General features: G+C 43.8%; 1 protein-coding gene across 1 annotated transcript in view; it reads right to left on the bottom strand.

Moving 5' to 3' along the window:
* LOC106578259 (attractin-like) overlaps positions 1–18429 on the bottom strand; it is a 112913-nt gene extending 94484 nt beyond the window's left edge. The window contains 3 exon segments of the mRNA XM_045704991.1: positions 565–678; positions 5218–5301; positions 17813–18429. Of these exon segments, the coding sequence (XP_045560947.1) occupies positions 565–678; positions 5218–5301; positions 17813–18072 (458 nt within the window). The 5' untranslated portion in view covers positions 18073–18429.
* Between the last annotated feature and the right edge of the window lie 1674 nt (positions 18430–20103).

Below are 20103 nucleotides of genomic sequence, written 5' to 3'. Positions count from 1 at the left end.
CACCACCACCCCCACCACCTACAACCACCACCACCACCACCACCACCACCACCACCTACAACCACCACCACCACCACCACCACCACCACCACCACCATCACCACCACCTACAATCACCACCATCACCACCACCACCACCACCACCACCACCATCACCACCACCACCACCACCACCACCACCACCCCCACCACCTACAATCACCACCCCCACCACCACCACCACCTACAATCACCACCACCATCACCTACAATCACCACCACCCCCACCACCACCCCCACCACCACCACCACCACCACCACCTACAATCACCACCCCCACCACCACCACCACCACCACCACCACCACCATCACCACCACCACCACCACCATCACCACCCCCCACCACCACCACCACCACCACCACCACCACCACCACCACCACCACCACCACCACCACCTACAACCACCACCACCACCACCACCACCACCTACAATCACCACCTAAAACCACCACCGCCACTACCTACAAATCACCACAACCACACCTACACATACAGGTGGACCACCACCCTCCCTGTACCCACCTGAAGGCAGCCAGTAGAGGAGTGTAGATAGAGTCACCATCGTACACATACAGGTGGTCCCAGCTACACTCTGTAGCAAAGTGGTCCAACCTCAGTCTGAGGATGCTGTTGGGCCTGCAGGACAGAGACAGAATACAGTTAGGCCTTTGGTTGGAGAAACACATTATTATTTTCAATGACGGCCTAGGAACGGTGGGTTAACTGCCTTGTTCAGGGGTAGAACGACAGATTTTTACCTTGTCAGCTCAGGGATTCAATCTTGCAACCTTACGGTTAACTAGTCCAACGCTCTAACCACCTGCTTTACATTGCACTCCACGAGGAGCCTGCCTGTTACGCGAATGCAGTATGAATTCCAAGGTAAGTTGCCAGCTGGCATTAAACTTATCTTATAAAAACAATCAATCAATCATAATCACTAGTTAACTACACATGGTTGATGATATTACTAGTTTATCTAGCCTGTCCTGCTTTGCATATAATCGCTTAGGTACACGTTGCTCCAACCATAAACATCAATGCCTTTCTTAAAATCAATACACAAGTATATATTTTTAAACCTGCATATTTAGTATTGCCTGCTAACATGAATTTCATTTAACTAGGGAAAATGTGTCACTTCTCTTGCAAACAGAGTCAGGGTATATGCAGCAGTTTGGGCCGCCTGGCTCGTTGCGAACTGTGAAGACTATTTCTTCCTAACAAAGACAGCCAACTTCGCCAAACGGGGGATGATTTAACAAAAGCGCATTTGCAAAAAAAGCACAATCGTTGCACGACTGTACCTAACCATAAACATCAATGCCTTTCTTTAAAATCAATACACAGAAGTATATATTTTTAAACCTGCATATTTAGCTAAAAGAAATCCAGGTTAGCAGGCAATATTAACCAGGTGAAATTGTGTCATTTTGCGTTCATTGCACACAGTCAGGGTATATGCAACAGTTTGGGCCGCCTGGCTCGCTGCGAACTAATTTGCCAGAATTTTACGTAATTATGACATAACATTGAAGGTTGTGCAATGTAACAGGAATATTTAGACTTATGGATGCCACCCGTTAGATAAAATACGGAACGGTTCCGTATTTCACTGACAGGAAAAACGTTTTGTTTTCGAGATGATAGTTTCCGGATTCGACCATATTAATGACCTAAGGCTCGTATTTCTGTGTGTTATTGTATTATAATTAAGTCTATGATTTGATAGAGCAGTCTGACTGAGCGATGTTAGGCAGCAGCAGGCTCGTAAGCATTCATTCAAAACAGCCCTTCGCAATGCATTGCGCTGTTCATGACTTCAAGCCTGTCAACTCCCGAGATTAGGCTGGCAATACTAAAGTGCCTATAAGAACATCCAATAGTCAAAGGTATATGAAATACAAATCGTATAGAGAGAAATAGTCCTATAATTCCTATAATAACTACAACCTAAAACTTCATACCTGGGAATATTGAAGACTCATGTTAAAAGGAACCACCAGCTTTCATATGTTCTCATGTTCTGAGCAAGGAACTTAAACGTTAGCTTTCTTACATGGCACATATTGCACTTTTACTTTCTTCTCCAACACTTTGTTTTTGCATTATTTAAACCAAATTGAACATGTTTCATTATTTCTGAGGCTAAATTGATTTTTATTGATGTTTTATATTAAGTTAAAATAAGTGTTCATTCAGTATTGTTGTAATCGTCATTATTACAAAAATCGGCCGATTAATCGGTAGAGGCTTTTTTTTGGGTCCTCCAATAATCGGCATCGGCGTTGAAAATTCATAATCGGTCGACCTCTAAAAAGGATGTTTTGGGGCATAGAATGCACAGCTGCATGTGGTTCAATTTGAAGAGATAAATCATTGCCATAAGCACGAAATGCTCAACTGTTTTCAGCGGAGTGGTGGCAGCGTAGCCTAGTGGTTAGAGCGTTGGATTAGTATCCCAAAGGTTGCAAGATCAAATCCCCGAGCTGACAAGGTACAAATCTGTCGTACTGCCCCTGAACAAGGCCGTTAACCCACTGTTCCTAGGCCATCATTGAAAATAAGAACTTGTTCTTAACTGACTTGCCTAGTTAAATAAAGGTTAAATAAAATAAAATAAAAAAATAAAAAACCCAGAAGTGTTCAAAATGTTATCACTGTAAACACTCATGGAACACTTGGCAATGCTCGTAACAAAAAAAAAAATCAATTCAGTCTCTTCACCTCTGGAATACTTTACATGTTCACCAATATCCTCATTCAGAGGCAGAAGGGTCAAAGAGACTGGTTGTCAGGAAAGAGAGGGATCTTGTCCATATATGGTCACGGATATGTAGTCTATCAAAACCACAATCATGTCCTTCTGTCTCAGCACCAGATTCCCAGTGCTGGAGGTCAGTGGGGTTGTACTGGAAGACTGGCTGTCTCCCAAATGGACCCCTATTCTCTATATAGTGTACTACTTTAGACTAGAGCCCTATGGGTCCTGGTCAAAGAGCCCTATTAGAGCCCTATGGGTCCTGGTCAAAGTGCCCTTTTAGAGCCCTATGGGTCCTGGTCAGAGCCCTATTAGAGCCCTATGGGTCCTGGTCAAAGTGCCCTATTAGAGCCCTATGGGTCCTGGTCAAAAGTAGTTCACTAAATAGGAAGCCATTCGGGACACAAGCAGTGGATTGTCCTCACTTCATTAGCTAGCTGCTCTTCTAAGAGTCCCACAGCAGAATGATGTCAACATGGATGATTCAGTTATTATTATAGAAGTCCAGTTCATCACTTTGTTTTTCTCAACATTCTGGTGATTTGGATTCAGAAGATGAACTAGTGGGATGAAGCTAAGTGCTGATAACCTGGTGCCCGATAACCTGTTAACACGCTTCATTTAATGAAGAATCTCTATTTGCATAGAGAATGTAACAGCAAAACCATTTAAAACAAACATCACTGCATATTATGAAGCTTAGCTTATCACTGGTATAACTTTCAATTCATAAACAGCAACATATTATTGGTTGATCTTTAAGAGAAGCTTGGCAATACACACTCAGTGGCCAGTTTATTAGGTACACTCATCTAGTACTGGGTCGGCCACCCCCTTTGCCTCCAGAACAGTACCGGGTCGGCCACCCCCTTTGCCTCCAGAACAGTACCGGGTCGGCCACCCCCTTTGCCTCCAGAACAGTACCGGGTCGGCCACCCCTTTGCCTCCAGAACAGTACCGGGTCGGCCACCCCTTTGCCTCCAGAACAGTACCGGGTCGGCCACCCCTTTGCCTCCAGAACAGTACCGGGTCGGCCACCCCCTTTGCCTCCAGAACAGTACCGGGTCGGCCACCCCCTTTGCCTCCAGAACAGTACCGGGTCGGCCACCCCCTTTGCCTCCAGAACAGTACCGGGTCGGCCACCCCCTTTGCCTCCAGAACAGTACCGGGTCGGCCACCCCTTTGCCTCCAAAACAGTACCGGGTCAGGCCACCCCCTTTGCCTCCAGAACAGTACCGGGTCGGCCACCCCCTTTGCCTCCAGAACAGTACTGGGTCGGCCACCCCCTTTGCCTCCAGAACAGTACCGGGTCGGCAACCCCCTTTGCCTCCAGAACAGTACCGGGTCGGCCACCCCCTTTGCCTCCAGAACAGTACCGGGTCGGCCACCCCCTTTGCCTCCAGAACAGTACCGGGTCGGCCACCCCCTTTGCCTCCAGAACAGCCCCGGGTCGGCCACCCCCTTTGCCTCCAGAACAGCCCGACCCGGTTCAGGGATGGAAACGTTGCTCAATTGGTATCAAGGGACCTAACATGTGCTAGAAAGACAATCTCCACAGCATTACACCACCAGCCTGTACCGTGGACACCAAGCAGGATGGGTCCATATCCTGACTCTGCCATCAGCATGCCGCAACAGGTACCAGGATTCCTGGGACCAGGTGATGTTTTGCCACTCCTCAGTTGTCCAGTGTTGGTGACGGCCCAATGGAGCCGCTTCTTCTAGCTGATAGGAGCGGAACCCGGTTTGGTCGTCTGCTGCAATAGCCAATCCGTGACAAGGACCGAAGAGTTGTGTTCCAAGATGCCGTTCTCCACACCACTGTTGTACTGCACCGTTATTCGGCCTGGTTGTGGCCTGGTTGTGGCCTGGTTGTGGCCCGGTCGTGGCCCGGTTGTGGTCTGGTCGTGGCCCGGTCGTGGCCTGGTCGTGGCCTGGTTGTGGCCCGGTCGTTATCTTGCACGATTCTTGCCATTCTCCTTCGACTTCTCTCATCAACAAGCTGTTTCCGCCCACAGGACTACCGCTGACTGGATGTTTTTTGTTTGTCACACCATTCTCTGTAAACCCTAGACAGTGTCGTGAGTGAAAATCCCAGGAGGCCATTTCTGAGATAGTGGAACCGGCACGCCTGGCACCAACTATCATACCACACTCAAAGTCGCTTAGGCCACTTGTTTTGCTCATTCTAACGTTCAATCGAACAGTAACTGAATGCCTGGATGCCTGTCTGCCTGCTTCATATAGCAAGCCACGGCCACGTGACTCACCGTCTCTAGGAGCGAACCATTTGGGTGAACAGGGTGGTGTACCTAATAAACTGGCACTGACTGTAGATTGGGCCTATCTTTCAGTGACATTGTGCAGGCTGGAGGCATGTTGTTGTTGTGCTATTAGTCTATAGTTATACGGACGTTCCCTCAATGAGCCAGGTGCATTTGGTCTTGTACTTGTAGTTCCCTGGTCCGTCTGTCAGGAACCCTGAGGGACCCGTCAGCCTATAGGAGAGAAGAGAGGTCAAAGGTCAGAACAGTAGGCCAATAGGAGAGCGAGAAAGGGTCAGAGGTTAGCCTATAGGAGAGGACAGATCAGTCAACCAATAGGAGAGAGAGAACAGAGGTTAGAGATGAAAGGCCATCGCCTCACCTTACTGTACACCTATTACAGTCACACCTGATAACACTGCCATTCACAAGATCAGCCATTCATCCAGTCCCAAGATCAGCCATTCATCCAGTCACAAGATCAGCCATTCATCCAGTCACAAGATCAGCCATTCATCCAGTCACAAGATCAGCCATTCATCCAGTCACACCTGATAACACTGCTATTCACAAGATCAGCCATTCATCCAGTCACAAGATCATCCATTCATCCAGTCACACCTGATAACACTGCCATTCACAAGATCAGCCATTCATCCAGTCACAAGATCAGCCATTCATCCATTCACAAGATCAGCCATTCATCCAGTCACAAGATCAGCCATTCATCCAGTCGCAAGATCAGCCATTCATCCAGTCGCAAGATCAGCCATTCATCCAGTCACACCTGATAACACTGCCATTCATCCAGTCACAAGATCAGCCATTCATCCAGTCCCAAGATTAGCCATTCATCCATTCACAAGATCAGCCATTCATCCAGTCCCAAGATCAGCCATTCATCCAGTCCCAAGATCAGCCATTCATCCAGTCCCAAGATCAGCCATTCATCCAGTCCCAAGATCAGCCATTCATCCAGTCCCAAGATCAGCCATTCATCCAGTCCCAAGATCAGCCATTCATCCAGTCCCAAGATCAGCCATTCATCCAGTCCCAAGATCAGCCATTCATCCAGTCCCAGCCAGTCCCAAGATCAGCCATTCATCCAGTCCCAAGATCAGCCATTCATCCAGTCCCAAGATCAGCCATTCATCCAGGCCCAAGATCAGCCATTTTGGGGAATATTCAGAGGTGGAAACTTTCCGTGGGAATTAACGGGAATATATGGGAATTAACGGAAATATATGCAAATTAATATTAATACCATTTAAATGTAGATGTTTTTTTTGCATTGGATATATTTACCATATCATATGGAGACAGAAACATAAACCTTTTACCTTATCATAAGTAGAAATAATTGCAAATTATTAAATCCTTCCAATAGAAATAAAAAAAACAATTTAGTTACGAATTGAACTTTAATTAAATGAGTTGACTCTTCACATGGGATGATTTCACTGAACAACAACTGAAAGGGAATATTGAATGATCCCCAGTGATCCATCGCATGTCCCAAAAACGTTTTCAACATACATCTGTAAAATGATAGTCTAGAGACTAAAGCTTTGGTTGTCTTCCTCTCAGGCTTCCATGTCTTCTCCCTGGACCTCCTCAATGTCCACCTCTTGAACATCAGACTCTGAGGCCTCATCTTCACTGTCACTTTCCAACCTTGTTGACGATGGCTTGTTGTCAGGCTCAAAATGCCTCAAATTTGCCCGGATGGCCACCAATGTTTCAACCCTTGTATTGGTCAGCCTGTTGCGTGCTTTGGTGTGTGTGTTCCCAAACAAGGACCAGTTGCGCTCTGAGGCGGCTGATGTTGGTGGGATTTGGAGGATGATGGAGGCAACAGGGGAAAGAGCCTCAGATCCACAAAGTCCCTTCCACCAGGTGGCTGATGAGATATGTTGGCACGACTGCCATATTGCATCTCCATCCTAAAGCCCTTGCTTGGAAGAGTACTTCGCCAGACTGCCAAGAACCTTGCCCTCATCCAGGCCAAGGTGGCGAGACACGGTAGTGATGACACCATAGGCCTTGTTGATCTCTGCACCAGACAGGATGCTCTTGCCAGCATACTTGGGGTCCAACATGTACGCTGCGGCGTGTATGGGCTTCAGGCAGAAGTCTTCATGCTTTTGGATGTATTTCAGAACTGCAGTTTCCTCTGCTTGGAGCAACAGTGAAGTGGGCAGGACAGTACGGATTTCTTCTCTTACATCTGCAAGCAGAGTCTGAACATCAGTCAGGATGGCATTGTCTCCCTCAATCCGTGCAATGGCTACCGCTATAGGTTTCAGGAGTTTCAGGCTGCTTACCACTCTCTCCCAAAATACATCATCCAGGAGGATCCTCTTGATGGGGCTGTCCATATCGGCAGACTGTGATACGGCCATTTCTTGGAGAGACTCCTTCCCCTCCAGGAGGCTGTCAAACATGATGACAACACCACCCCAACAGATGTTGCTGGGCAGCTTCAATGTGGTGCTCTTATTCTTCTCACTTTGCTTGGTGAGGTAGATTGCTGCAATAACTTGATGACCCTTCACATACCTAACCATTTCCTTGGCTCTCTTGTAGAGTGTATCCATTGTGTTCAGTGCCATGATGTCCTTGAGGAGCAGATTCAATGCATGAGCAGCACAGCCAATGGGTGTGGTGTGAGGGTAGGACTCCTCCACTTTAGACCAAGCAGCCTTCATGTTCGCAGCATTGTCTGTCACCAGTGCAAATACCTTCTGTGGTCTAAGGTCATTGATGACTGCCTTCAGCTCATCTGCAATGTAGAGACCGGTGTGTCTGTTGTCCCTTGTGTCTGTGCTCCTGTAGAATACTGGTTGAGGGGTGGAGATGATGTAGTTAATTATTCCTTGCCCACGAACATTCGACCATCCATCAGAGATGATTGCAATGCAGTCTGCTTTCTCTATGATTTGCTTGACCTTCACTTGAACTCTGTTGAACTCTGCATCCAGCAAATTAGTAGATAAAGCATGTCTGGTTGGAGGGGTGCATGCTGTGCCAAGAACATTCAGAAATCTCTTCTAATACACATTGCCTGTGAACATCAGAGGTGAACCAGTTGCATACACAGCTCAAGCAAGACATTCATCAGCATTTCTCTGACTACGTTCCTCCATTGAGTCAAAAACACTTCTGATTCCAGGAGGACCGTGAGCTGTTGGTATCGATAAGGTGTCTGATTCATCATTTTCACCTCCAATAGAAGTAGAGGGACTTTAGTCAGAGGTTGCTTGTTGTGAGCGCTGAGGGAACTTTATGCACTTGGCCAGATGATTCTGTATCTTTCTTGCATTCTTCACATATGATTTGGCACAGTATTTGCAAATGTACACCGTTTTTCCTTCTACATTAGCTGCAGTGAAATGTCTCCACACATCAGATAGTGCCCGTGGCATTTTCCTGTAAAGATTAGAAAAAGATGAGTAAAAAATGTATAAAAAAATACAATTCCATGTACAGATAAATAGTTAGAGCAGTTAGATTAAACAACTATTTTGTAAGATAAATGTTTTAAAATGAAACATGTATGGAAACAGGTGAATTAACACTCCTCAGTTAGCAGGCTGAAGCAAGCTAAAACCCACATGGTAGAAAAAACTAACTAGAAGAAATTGTTAACAAGTTAGGAAGGATTTAAACACACTTTGCTGTAGGCTATTATTTAACAAAAAATAATGTAAAATAAAATATATTCACCCCACCCAGTATTGTAATCAAAACTTACCAGAAAGCATGTAGTCCTTGGCTCAGACAGTGTAGTAGTGTGGGCTCAATAGCATCTCATTAGTGTGCAAGATCTTGAGAATCAGCTGTACATGTGATGGAAGAAGAGGGTTGCAGTTCCATTGAATTGGGGATAGTTTAACCAAAATATGCCACAAGACCTAGAATTGCCTTATGTGTATCCCACAAAAAAAGGTTCACTGTTATAAGCTAACTTTTTGCTGAATTTAAGCAAAATTCCCTAAATTTACCCAGAAAGTTTCCGACCCTTTGCAACCTTACTATAGACAGAGGATGGTTGAAGAGTTAAAATGTAGATGTTGTCATTTAATGACAGCTCACACAAACTGCCATAATGTTTTAGTTTGACTGTCCTCTCCAGTCACAAGCCAGATGGCTGATCAATGAACAGGGATATACAGGGACAGAGAGGGATTTATGCTGAGCTGTTCTTCAACCAGTTCTAGCTGAGCAACTACCTTTATTTACTCCTGTTATTGTCGATATGTTCTTCCAAATAAGGGAACCTCCAGTCTATTGAGGTGTTGTAGACTTCTGACCTGTTCTTGTCAGTAATGAGTGAATGTTATCGTTGGGCTACTCATTGTGTATAATTCCTTGTGCTATAATTTCTCTCTCTCTCTCTCTCTGCATTGTTGGGAAAGGCCGGTAAGTCAACATTTCACTGTTAGTCTACACCTGTTGTTTACCAAGCATGTGCCAAATAACATTTGGAGGTGCTGGATAGACATTTTTTTCGACATACCAGTCATAAGAGGAGTAGTAAATGAAGGTAGTTGCTTAAAATTCCATATTTGGTGAGTAAGAAACTTATTTTGACATTAGAAAGCTCACAGTTTGTTTAACATGATTATGAACGACTACCTCATTTCTGTACTCCACACATACAATTCTGTAAGGTCCCTCAGTCCAGCAGGGAGGTTTTCCAATGCCTTACAAAAAAAAAGCAGACATTGAATATCCTTTGAGTATGGTGAAGTTATTAATTACATTTTGGTGTATCAATACACACAGTCATTACAAAGAAACAGACGTCCTTCCTAACTTAGTTACCGGAGAGGAAAGAAACCCCTCAGGGATTTCATTATGAGGCCGATGGTGACTTTAAAACAGTTACAGAGTTTAATGGCTGTGATAGGAGAAAACTGAAGATAGTTACTCCACAATATTAACCTAATTGACTGACTAAAAAGAAGAATACAAATATTCCAAAACATGTATTCTGTTGATGGAGACGGCTCTCAACTAGGAGGCATTCTGCCTTCCGGGAAACAGAAAGGACAATGGAGACGGCTCTCAACCATTGGGGATCCATACAGCCTCCATCCTACTAAACTACACTGTAGCAGTTACAGATCCATACAGCCTCCATCCTACTAAACTACACTGTAGCAGTTACAGATCCATACAGCCTCCATCCTACTAAACTACACTGTAGCAGTTACAGATCCATACAGCCACCATCCTACTGAACTACACTGTAGTAGTTACAGATCCATACAGCCTCCATCATACTAAACTACACTGTAGCAGTTACAGATCCATACAGCTATGGAGCCTCCATCCAACTAAACTACACTGTAGCAGTTACAGATCCATACAGCTATGGAGCCTCCATCCTACTGAACTACACTGTAGCAGTTACAGATCCATACAGCTATGGAGCCTCCATCCAACTAAACTACACTGTAGCAGTTACAGATCCATACAGCTATGGAGCCTCCATCCAACTAAACTACACTGTAGCAGTTACAGATCCATACAGCTATGGAGCCTCCATCCTAATATTTACACGACCGTTCAAAAGTTTGGGGTCACTGAGAAATGTCCTTGTTTTTGAAAGAACATTAAAAAAATTGTCCCTTTAAATAACATCAAACTGATCAGAAATACAGTGTAGACATTGTTAATGTTGTAAATGACTATTGTAGCTGGAAACGGCTGATTTTTAATGGAATATCTACATAGGCGTACAGAGGCCCTTTATCAGCAACCATCACTCCTGTGTTCCAATGGCACATTGTGTTAGCTAATCCAAGTTTATAATTTTAAAAGGATAATTGATCATTAGAAAACCCTTTTGCAATTATGTTAGCACAGCTGAAAACTGTTGTTCTGATTAAAGAAGCAATAAAACTGGCCTTCTTTAGACTAGTTGAGTATCTGGAGCATCAGCATTTGTGGATTCGATTACAGGATCAAAATGGCCAGAAACAAAGAACTTTCTTCTGAAACTCGTCAGTCTATTCTTGTTCTGAGAAATGAAGGCTATTCCATGCGAGAAATTGCCAAGAAACTGAAGATCTCGTACAACGCTGTGTACTACTCCCTTCACAGAACAGCGCAAACTGGCTCTAACCAGAGTAGAAAGAGGAGTGGGAGGCCCCGGTGCACAACTGAGCAAGAGGACAAGTGCATTAGTGTGTCTAGTTTGAGAAACAGACGCCTCACAAGTCCCTATCTGGCAGCTTCATTAAATAGTACCGACAAAACACCAGTCTCAACGTCAACAGTGAAGAGGCGACTCCGGGATGCTGGCCTTCTAGGCAGAGTTGCAAAGAAAAAAGCCATATCTCAGACTGGCCAATAAAAATAAAATATTAAGATGGGCAAAAGAACACAGACACCGGACAGAGGAAGATTGGAAAAAAGTTATGGACAGACAAATATAAGTTTGTGGTGTTCGGATCACAAAGAAGAGCATTTGTGAGACGCAGAAAAAATGAAAAGATGCTGGAGGAGTGCTTGACGCCATCTGTCATCATGGTAGAGGCAATGTGATGGTCTGGGGCTGCTTTGGTGGTGGTAAAGTGGGAGATTTGTACAGGGTAAAAGGGATCTTGAAGAAGGAAGGCTATCACTCCATTCTACAACGCCATGTCATACCCTGTGGACGGCGCTTAACTGGAGCCAATTTCCTCCTACAACAGGACAATGACCCAAAGCACAGCTCCAAACTATGCAAGAACTATTTAGGGAAGAAGCAGTGAGCTGGTATTCTGTCTATAATGGAGTGGCCAGCACAGTCACCGGATCTCAACCCTATTGGGGAGGCAGGTAGCCTAGTGGTTAGAGCGTTGGACTAGTAACCAAAAGGTTGGTGGATCGAATCCCCTAGCTGACAAGGTAAAAATCTGTCGTTCTGCCCCTGAACAAGGTAGTTAACCCACTGTTCCTAGGTGGTCATTATAAACACGAATTTGTTCTTTACTGACTTGCCTAGTTAAATTAAAAAAAATGAAATACTGAACTGTTGTGGGAGCAGCTTGACTGTATTGTACGTAAAGAAGTGCCCATCAAGCCAATCCAACTTGTGGGAGGTGCTTCAGGAAGCATGGGGTGAAATCTCTTCAGATTACCTCAACAAATTGACAACTAGAATGCCAAAGGGCTATAAGGCTGTAATTTCTGCAAATGGAGGATTCATTGATGAAATCAAAGTTGAAGGACACAATTATTAATCAATTAAAAATCATTTTTTATAACCTTGTCAACATCTTGACTATATTTCCTATTCATTTTGCAACTCATTTTATGTATGTTTTCATAGAAAACAAGGCCATTCTGCCTCAAACACGTGCCTGCCCTCCTGTAACATACCAATCCATCGTCCTGTTGTCGAACAAAGAATTTTGTGCCTTTATTTCGACCAACATAGATGTATTCATTCAAATGAATAAAAATTATGACACCTCCCCCTCTCTTCTTTGGGAGACTTTCAAAGCTGTATGACGGGGAAAGATCATTTCTTACAATGCTCATTATGTCAAAGCAAACTGAAACATCAGGAACTGGTGGACTCAATCCTGGCAAAGAAAACTGAGACGTAAGGAACAGGTCCCGTGTGGCTCAGTTGGTAGAGCATGGTGTTTGCAACGCCAGGGTTGTGGGTTCAATTCCCGCGGGGGACCAGTACGGAGAAAAAAAGGAAAAAAAAGGGGGAAAAAAATGTATGCATTCACAACTGTAAGTCACTCTGGATAAGAGTGTCTGCTAAATGACTAAAATGTAAAAATGAACTGGTGGACTCAATCCTGGCAATAGACTGCCAATATTCAACTTCACCATCCCATGAATTATACGCAGAGAGGTTGAAACTCAATTTAATCTGCTTTCCACTGATAAAGCAGAGTTTCTGTTGCAATGAACAAGGGGGACGTACTTCAAATATGGTGACAAGACCAGCTGCCTATTGGCACACAAACTTAAATGCCAGTCAGCATCTCATCTTATCTCTCAGGACTCTTCCCGTAATCTTACAAGTGATCCCTCTAATATTAATTCAACTAACCTCTACAAAGCTGAACCCCCATCAGATAATACGGCTATGGACAACTTTTGAGATAACGTGGATATCCCATCCATTGATATGGACATGAGTAAAGTTCTGGACAACCCTCTGCATCAAGATGAGATAACAAAGGGTCTAAAGTTAATGCAAAGTGGCTAGGCCCCAGGCCCTGATGACTTCCCAGTCAATTTGTATAAACAAATTCTCAGATTAACTCGCCCCATTACATTATTAGATATGTTCACCGACTTATCACATGTCTCCCCCCAACTCAAGCCTCCATCTCACTTATACTTAAGATCCGGTGGAATGGATATCGGTCCATTTCCCTTTTGAACGCTGATGTTAAACTATTAGCTAAGGTTCTAGCATGCCGGTTGGAACCTTCAGGATGTCATATCTGACGGTCAAACGGGTTTTATCAAAGGGCGACAACTGTTTTCCAATGTACGCCGGCTTTTGAACATTATAGTCTCTCCAGACCCCGAAATTGTTGTTTCTCTTGATGCAGAGAAGGCTTTCGCCTGGGTAGAGTGGGATTATTTATTTTAAGATTTGGGTTTTGGGTCCAATTTCATATCATGGATACGTCTGCTCTATTCTGCTCCTACGGCTAGCGTCCACACTAACTCTCAACGTTCAAAATACTTCCCCCTCTCCAGAGGGACCCGTCAAGGGTGCCCTATGTCCCCGCTCCTTTTTTCTAGTGCGATAGAACTGCTCTCCTTGGCCTTAAAATTATCTCCATCATTTACTGTAATCCACCGAGCTGGTAAAGAAGTGTCACTGTATGCAGATGGTCGAACTTTGCAAGCCTAGTCATACGAGTTAAAGTAGAATTACAATGCTGGGATAGTCTGCCTCTCTCATTAGCTGGCACAATCCAATCTGTTAAAATGAACATTTTACCTAGGTTTCTATACCTTTTTCAACATCTTCTAATCTTTCTACCAAAATCTTTTGATTTTTTTTACCAAGTTTGATAGGCTCATCAGTCATTTTATCTGGGCAGGCAAATCACCTAGGATACGTAGAGCAATACTTCAAAGAAGGAGACAAGATGGAGGATTGGCACTTCCAAATGTACTGCTTTACAATTGGGCAGCCAATATTCAAAGGATTATGGTCTGGTGTAATGCTCCAGGGACCAACTGGTGCTTATAAGATGTGCACTCCTGCCAATCATCCTCCCTTTCTGCCCTTGCCAGTGCCCCACTGTCCTTGTGTCTTTCAAAGTATCCTGGAAACCCCATTATGCCCTCTACTTTTAAGATCTGGAGATAATTTGGTCAACATTTTACACTTTCTGGTCCCTTCTCTTCTAAGCCCTATCTGTATCAACCACCTATTTTTACCCTCCAAACTCCACCAGGCTTTTGTTTTGTGGCATGAGAGAGGTTCGGTTTGTTTCAAAGATGTATTTTTAGATGAGAAGTTTGTCGGCTTTAATGATCTCGTTGCTAAATCTAATCTGGCTCATTATAATCTTTTCCGCTATTTTCAAGCCCGTAACTTTGTTCACTCTCATTAACTGCCTCCCAAGACGATGCTCGAGGAGATTTTGTCCCTCCCGTGGAGTCAGCAAGGTCTGATTTCTAGATTATATGACATTATGCTGTCCTCTGAACCCTCTCCAATAAACAAAATCAAGACAGACTGCGGTAGTGAACCTGAACTTGACTTTACAGATGACTGGCGGGACGAGGCTTTACAGACGACTGGCGGGACGAGGCGTTACAGACGACTGGCGGGGACGAGGATTTACAGATGACAGGCTGGACGAGGCTTTACAGACGACTGGCTGGGACGAGGATTTACAGATGACAGGCTGGACGAGGCTTTACAGACGACTGGCTGGGACGAGGATTTACAGATGACAGGCTGGACGAGGCTTTACAGACGACTGGCGGGACGAGGCGTTACAGACGACTGGCGGGGACGAGGATTTACAGATGACAGGCTGGACGAGGCTTTACAGACGACTGGCTGGGACGAGGATTTACAGATGACAGGCTGGATGAGGCTTTACAGACGACTGGCTGGGACGAGGCTTTACAGACGACTGGCTGGGACGAGGCTTTACAGATGACTGGCGGGGACGAGGCTTTACAGACTGGCTGGCTGGACGAGGCTTTACAGACTGGCTGGCTGGACGAGGCTTTACAGATGACTGGCGGGACGAGGCTTTACAGACGACTGGCGGCGACGAGGCTTTACAGACTGGCTGGCTGGACGAGGCTTTACAGATGACTGGCGGGACGAGGCTTTACAGACTGGCTGGCTGGGACGAGGCTTTACAGACTGGCTGGCTGGACGAGGCTTTACAGATGACTGGCGGGGACGAGGCTTTACAGACGACTGGCTGGACGAGGCTTTACAGATGACTGGCAGGGACGAGGCTTTACAGACGACTGGCTGGGACGAGGCTTTACAGACGACTGGCTGGACGAGGCTTTACAGATGACTGGCGGGACGAGTCCCTTCTTAGGGTTAACTCCACATCATGTGCTCGGTTAGGTTTAATTCAGTTCAAAGTCTTGCATCGAGGCTCAACTGGTGACTTTTACTTGAGATGGCAGCCTTTAATTTCCTGTTTTGAATAGTTGCCCTCTATTGATCAGGAGTAAGAATGTTGGCCAACGGGATACAGGAGGGTAGAGATAGTATGTTGAGATATTTTTTATTTATTTTTGTGTATTTGTACTTGTGTATATATTATCTCCAATTGTACATTTGTTACAAAAATTGTAAATGTATGCTGCTTTTGTTGTTAAAGGGTGTTTCAATAAGTATAGGGGGATAAAAGGATGTATCTGTTCAATTTGTAATTCTTCATGTGTCCAATAAAAATATACATTTACGTCATTTAGCAGACGCTCTTATCCAGAGCGACTTACAAATTGGTGCATTCACCTTATGATATCCAGTGGAACAACCACTTTACAATAGTACATCTATATCTTTTCTTTTTTTGGGGGGGGGGGGGTTAGAAGGATTCCTTTATCCTATCCCAGGTATTCCTTAAAGAGGTGGGGTTTCAGGTGTCTCCGGAAGGTGGTGATTGACTCCGCTGTCCTGGCGTCGTGAGGGAGCTTGTTCCACCATTGGGGTGCCAGAGCAGCGAACAGTTTTCACTGGGCTGAGCGGGAACTGTGCTTCCTCAGAGGTAGGGGGGCGAGCAGGCCAGAGGTGGATGAACGCAGTGCCCTTGTTTGGGTGTAGGGACTGATCAGAGCCTGAAGGTACGGAGGTGCCGTTCCCCTCACAGCTCCGTAGAAAAAATAAAATCTAAAACATTTACTTGAAAATCTATGGAGGAACTGAACATGGTTGTCTAGCAATGATCAACAACCAATTTGAAGAATTTTGAAAATAATAAAAATTGGCAAATGTTGAACAATCCAGGTGTGGAAAGCTCTTAGAAACGTACCTAGAAAGACTCACAGCTGTAATCGCTGCCCAAGGTGCTTCTAAAAAGTATTGATTCAGAGGTGTGAATACTTACGATTTATTTATTTAACTAGGCAAGTCAGTTAAGAACAATTCTTATTTACAATGACGACCTACCAAAAGGTAAAAGGCCTCCTGTGTGGACGGGGGCTGGGATTAAAACTAAAAATATAGGGCAAAACACACATCACGACAAGAAAGGCAACACTACATAAAGAGAGACCTAAGACAACAACACAGCATGGTAGCAACACATGACAACACAACATGGTAGCAGCACAACATGACAACAGCATGGCAGCAACACAACATGACAACAACATGGTAGGAACACAACATGGTAGAAACACAACATGGTAGCAACACAACATGACAACAACATGGTAGCAACACAACATGACAACAACATGGTAGAAACACAACATGGTAGCAACACAACATGACAACAACATGGTAGCAACACAACATGACAGAAACACAACATGGTAGCAACACAACATGGTAGCAACACAGCATGACAACAACATGGTAGCAACACAACATGGCAGTAGCACAAAACAGGGTACAAACATTATTGGGCACAGACAACAGCACAAAGGGAAAGAAGGTAGAGACAACAATACATCATGTAAATGAGATGTCTTTAATTTTCCATAAATTTGCTAAATTTTCAACAAAAAAATGTACTTTCTCATTATATGTAGATGGGTGATAGAAATAATATATTTAATCCATTTAGAATTCAAACTGTAACAAAATGTGGAATAAGTCAAGGGGTATGAATACTTTCTCAAGGCACTGTATGAAACTTTGAATTATAGTTTGTAAACTTGATTTCAGACCATCTACCATAGTGCAACTTAATATATACATTTCATTTGAACATTCAATTAAATTGAAATATATATATATATATATATATATATATATATATATATATATATTTAAACTGAATATAATATTCATTCAATTCAGTGTCAAATCATGAAACAAGTTCAACTTATGAATTCAATGATTACATTTGTACATTAGAAATTCAAAAATGTTTAATTCAAAGTCCTAGCTAATAGAAATTCAAACTGAAGAAAATTAGAATTTATTTTCAGTGAACTCGCTCCATATTAATGTTGAGACCAGAGCGTCGGGACTCTTAACAAAACTCCCCCAATACAGAAGAGGACTTCGTCCAATGACTGATATGTAATGGAAGTCGTAGGCAGCGACTCTCACCTGAACCTTCCTCCGCAGTGTTGGCATTGGTCCCCGACCCAGCCGGGGCTGCACACACAGTGGCCCGTAGACGTGTTGCATTGCCCGTTCATACACGGTTTGTCGCATTCTTTCGCCTCGGTGATAGTCGGCAGTCCAAGGAGCAGCCCGAAAGCGGAGAAAATGAGCAGTGTTTGGAGCATCGAGGCCCGGCCACCGACCTCCACCAGCCCGCTAGTCAGGCTCAGGATGCAGGCCGGACGACGTATCGATCCGTCCATTCTCCAAAAAGATGGCTACTGCTCGAAACAGGTCCGGACCACTAGTCCACTTCTGGTCGGATTTGAATGCGACCGGCACTGGTTTTCAAGTTCCGTGGAGATTTGAGAACGACTCCTTCCTATCTCCTTGTTGTTCCTGATTTTAATCTCATTCTTGCATTACATTTTTCCGGGGAAGTGACGTACAGATTGCAGATGTCACGAGGACATCTATTTTATTATGGGTTTATCCATGAAGGCTCCATCTGGTCTTTTATGAGGTCTGGCCATAGTATGAGAATTCTGCGGCCGACAGCTCAGTCTGAAACAGTATCTAACACACCCCTACTCAACACACACCCTTACCCACCACACACACACCACAACAACAAACATCACACACACACCACAACAAACACACCCCTACCAAATGTAGATGTGTAAAAGGTAATTATATTCCAACGCACTTCATCGGACGAAGCGCATTCATTCATAAAACACACAGTACCAGTTTGGACACACCTAGTCATTCCAAGGTTTTTCTTTATTTTTACTATTGTCTACATTGTAGAATAATACTGAAGACATCAAAACTAATGAAATAACACATATGGAATCATGTAGTAACCAAAAAAAGTTTTAAACAAATCAAAATAGATTTTGAGGTGACCACCTCATGAAGCTGGTTGAGAGAATGCCAAGAGTGTGGAAAGCTGTCATCAAGGCAAAAGGTGGCAACTTTGAAGAATTGAATATATAAAAGATATTTTGATACTGTATAATAGGGATCTACTAGACGTTGTCAGTCTGTGGAACACAACTCTTCTCTACGTTTGTAAAGTCTGTGGCTCTTTAGTCATATCCCAGTTTACCCTGATTAACTCTTTAGTCATATCCCAGTTTACCCTGATTAACTCTTTAGTCATATCCCAGTTTACCCTGATTAACTCTTTAGTCATATCCCAGTTTACCCTGATTAACTCTTTAGTCATATCCCAGTTTACCCTGATTAACTCTTTAGTCATATCCCAGTTTACCCTGATTAACTCTTTAGTCATATCCCAGTTTACCCTGATTAACTCTTTAGTCATATCCCAGTTTACCCATTTGCTTATGGTCTTGTCTACACCTAGCAACCTGTTTTTTAAATTATATGCACAAACAATATTCAATTGTATTTTGAACAGCAATCCAGACAAAATTAAAACGGGCCTATTGATATAATGAGTATGAATTCGGAGGGCTGAAATGATTCAATATTAAAGCATTAGACCTCTCACTAAACGCTTCAGACATACAAAAGTTCTACTTAAATCTGAACTGGTTCTCTAGCAGATTAGTAAGAATGTCATCTCACCCCATGTTCAAGAATGGCCTTTTTCTCTTTATTCAGATTGCAACCTCTCACTTTCGGTTATTTGAATACAAAAATAAATCTCCAAAATATCTTTATTTTTTAAACAAGCCATAGAAAGTTGGTTGCAGTTTCAGTTTAATCCACCTGAAAAAGACAGAACAAATAATACAACAAAATATTGTGGTTAAACTCCAGCTAGTCAAACATTTGCAACATTTTGACTAGCTGGACCTTGATACCAATGTGGGAATCTTATGATTTTCTTTCTTTGACAAAATGTTTGATCAAAAGTTGTAAAGATCTTTAGTTTAGTTGGTTGGCTTACTTTTCTCTGCATGAGTATGCTGCTAGTGTCACGTCCTGACCAGCAGAGGGAGTATGCTGCTAGGCTAGATAGCCACTTGACTGAAACATGGCTCAAGCATGATGAATTTACTGTGTTAAATGAGGCCTCTCCTCCTGGTTTCACTAGTGACCAGAATGAGGATGGCTGCTGTTTTACGGGCTCCTAACCAACTGTGCTGTTTTTTTCCCTCGTTGTTTGTAACTTATTTTGTACGTAATGTTTCTGCCACCGTCTCATATGACTGAAAAGAGCTTCTGGATATCAGAACAGCGATTACTCACCTCGAACCGGACGAAGCTTTTTAGTTTTTACGAATTGGAGGCGAAAGATTTACTTCTCCTCCCGGACC

This window comes from Salmo salar, chromosome ssa01, assembly GCF_905237065.1.
Source record: "Salmo salar chromosome ssa01, Ssal_v3.1, whole genome shotgun sequence".
NCBI lineage: Eukaryota > Metazoa > Chordata > Actinopteri > Salmoniformes > Salmonidae > Salmo > Salmo salar.
The sequence above is the reverse complement of the archived record's forward strand: the minus strand, read 5'-3'. Positions and strand labels throughout refer to the sequence as shown.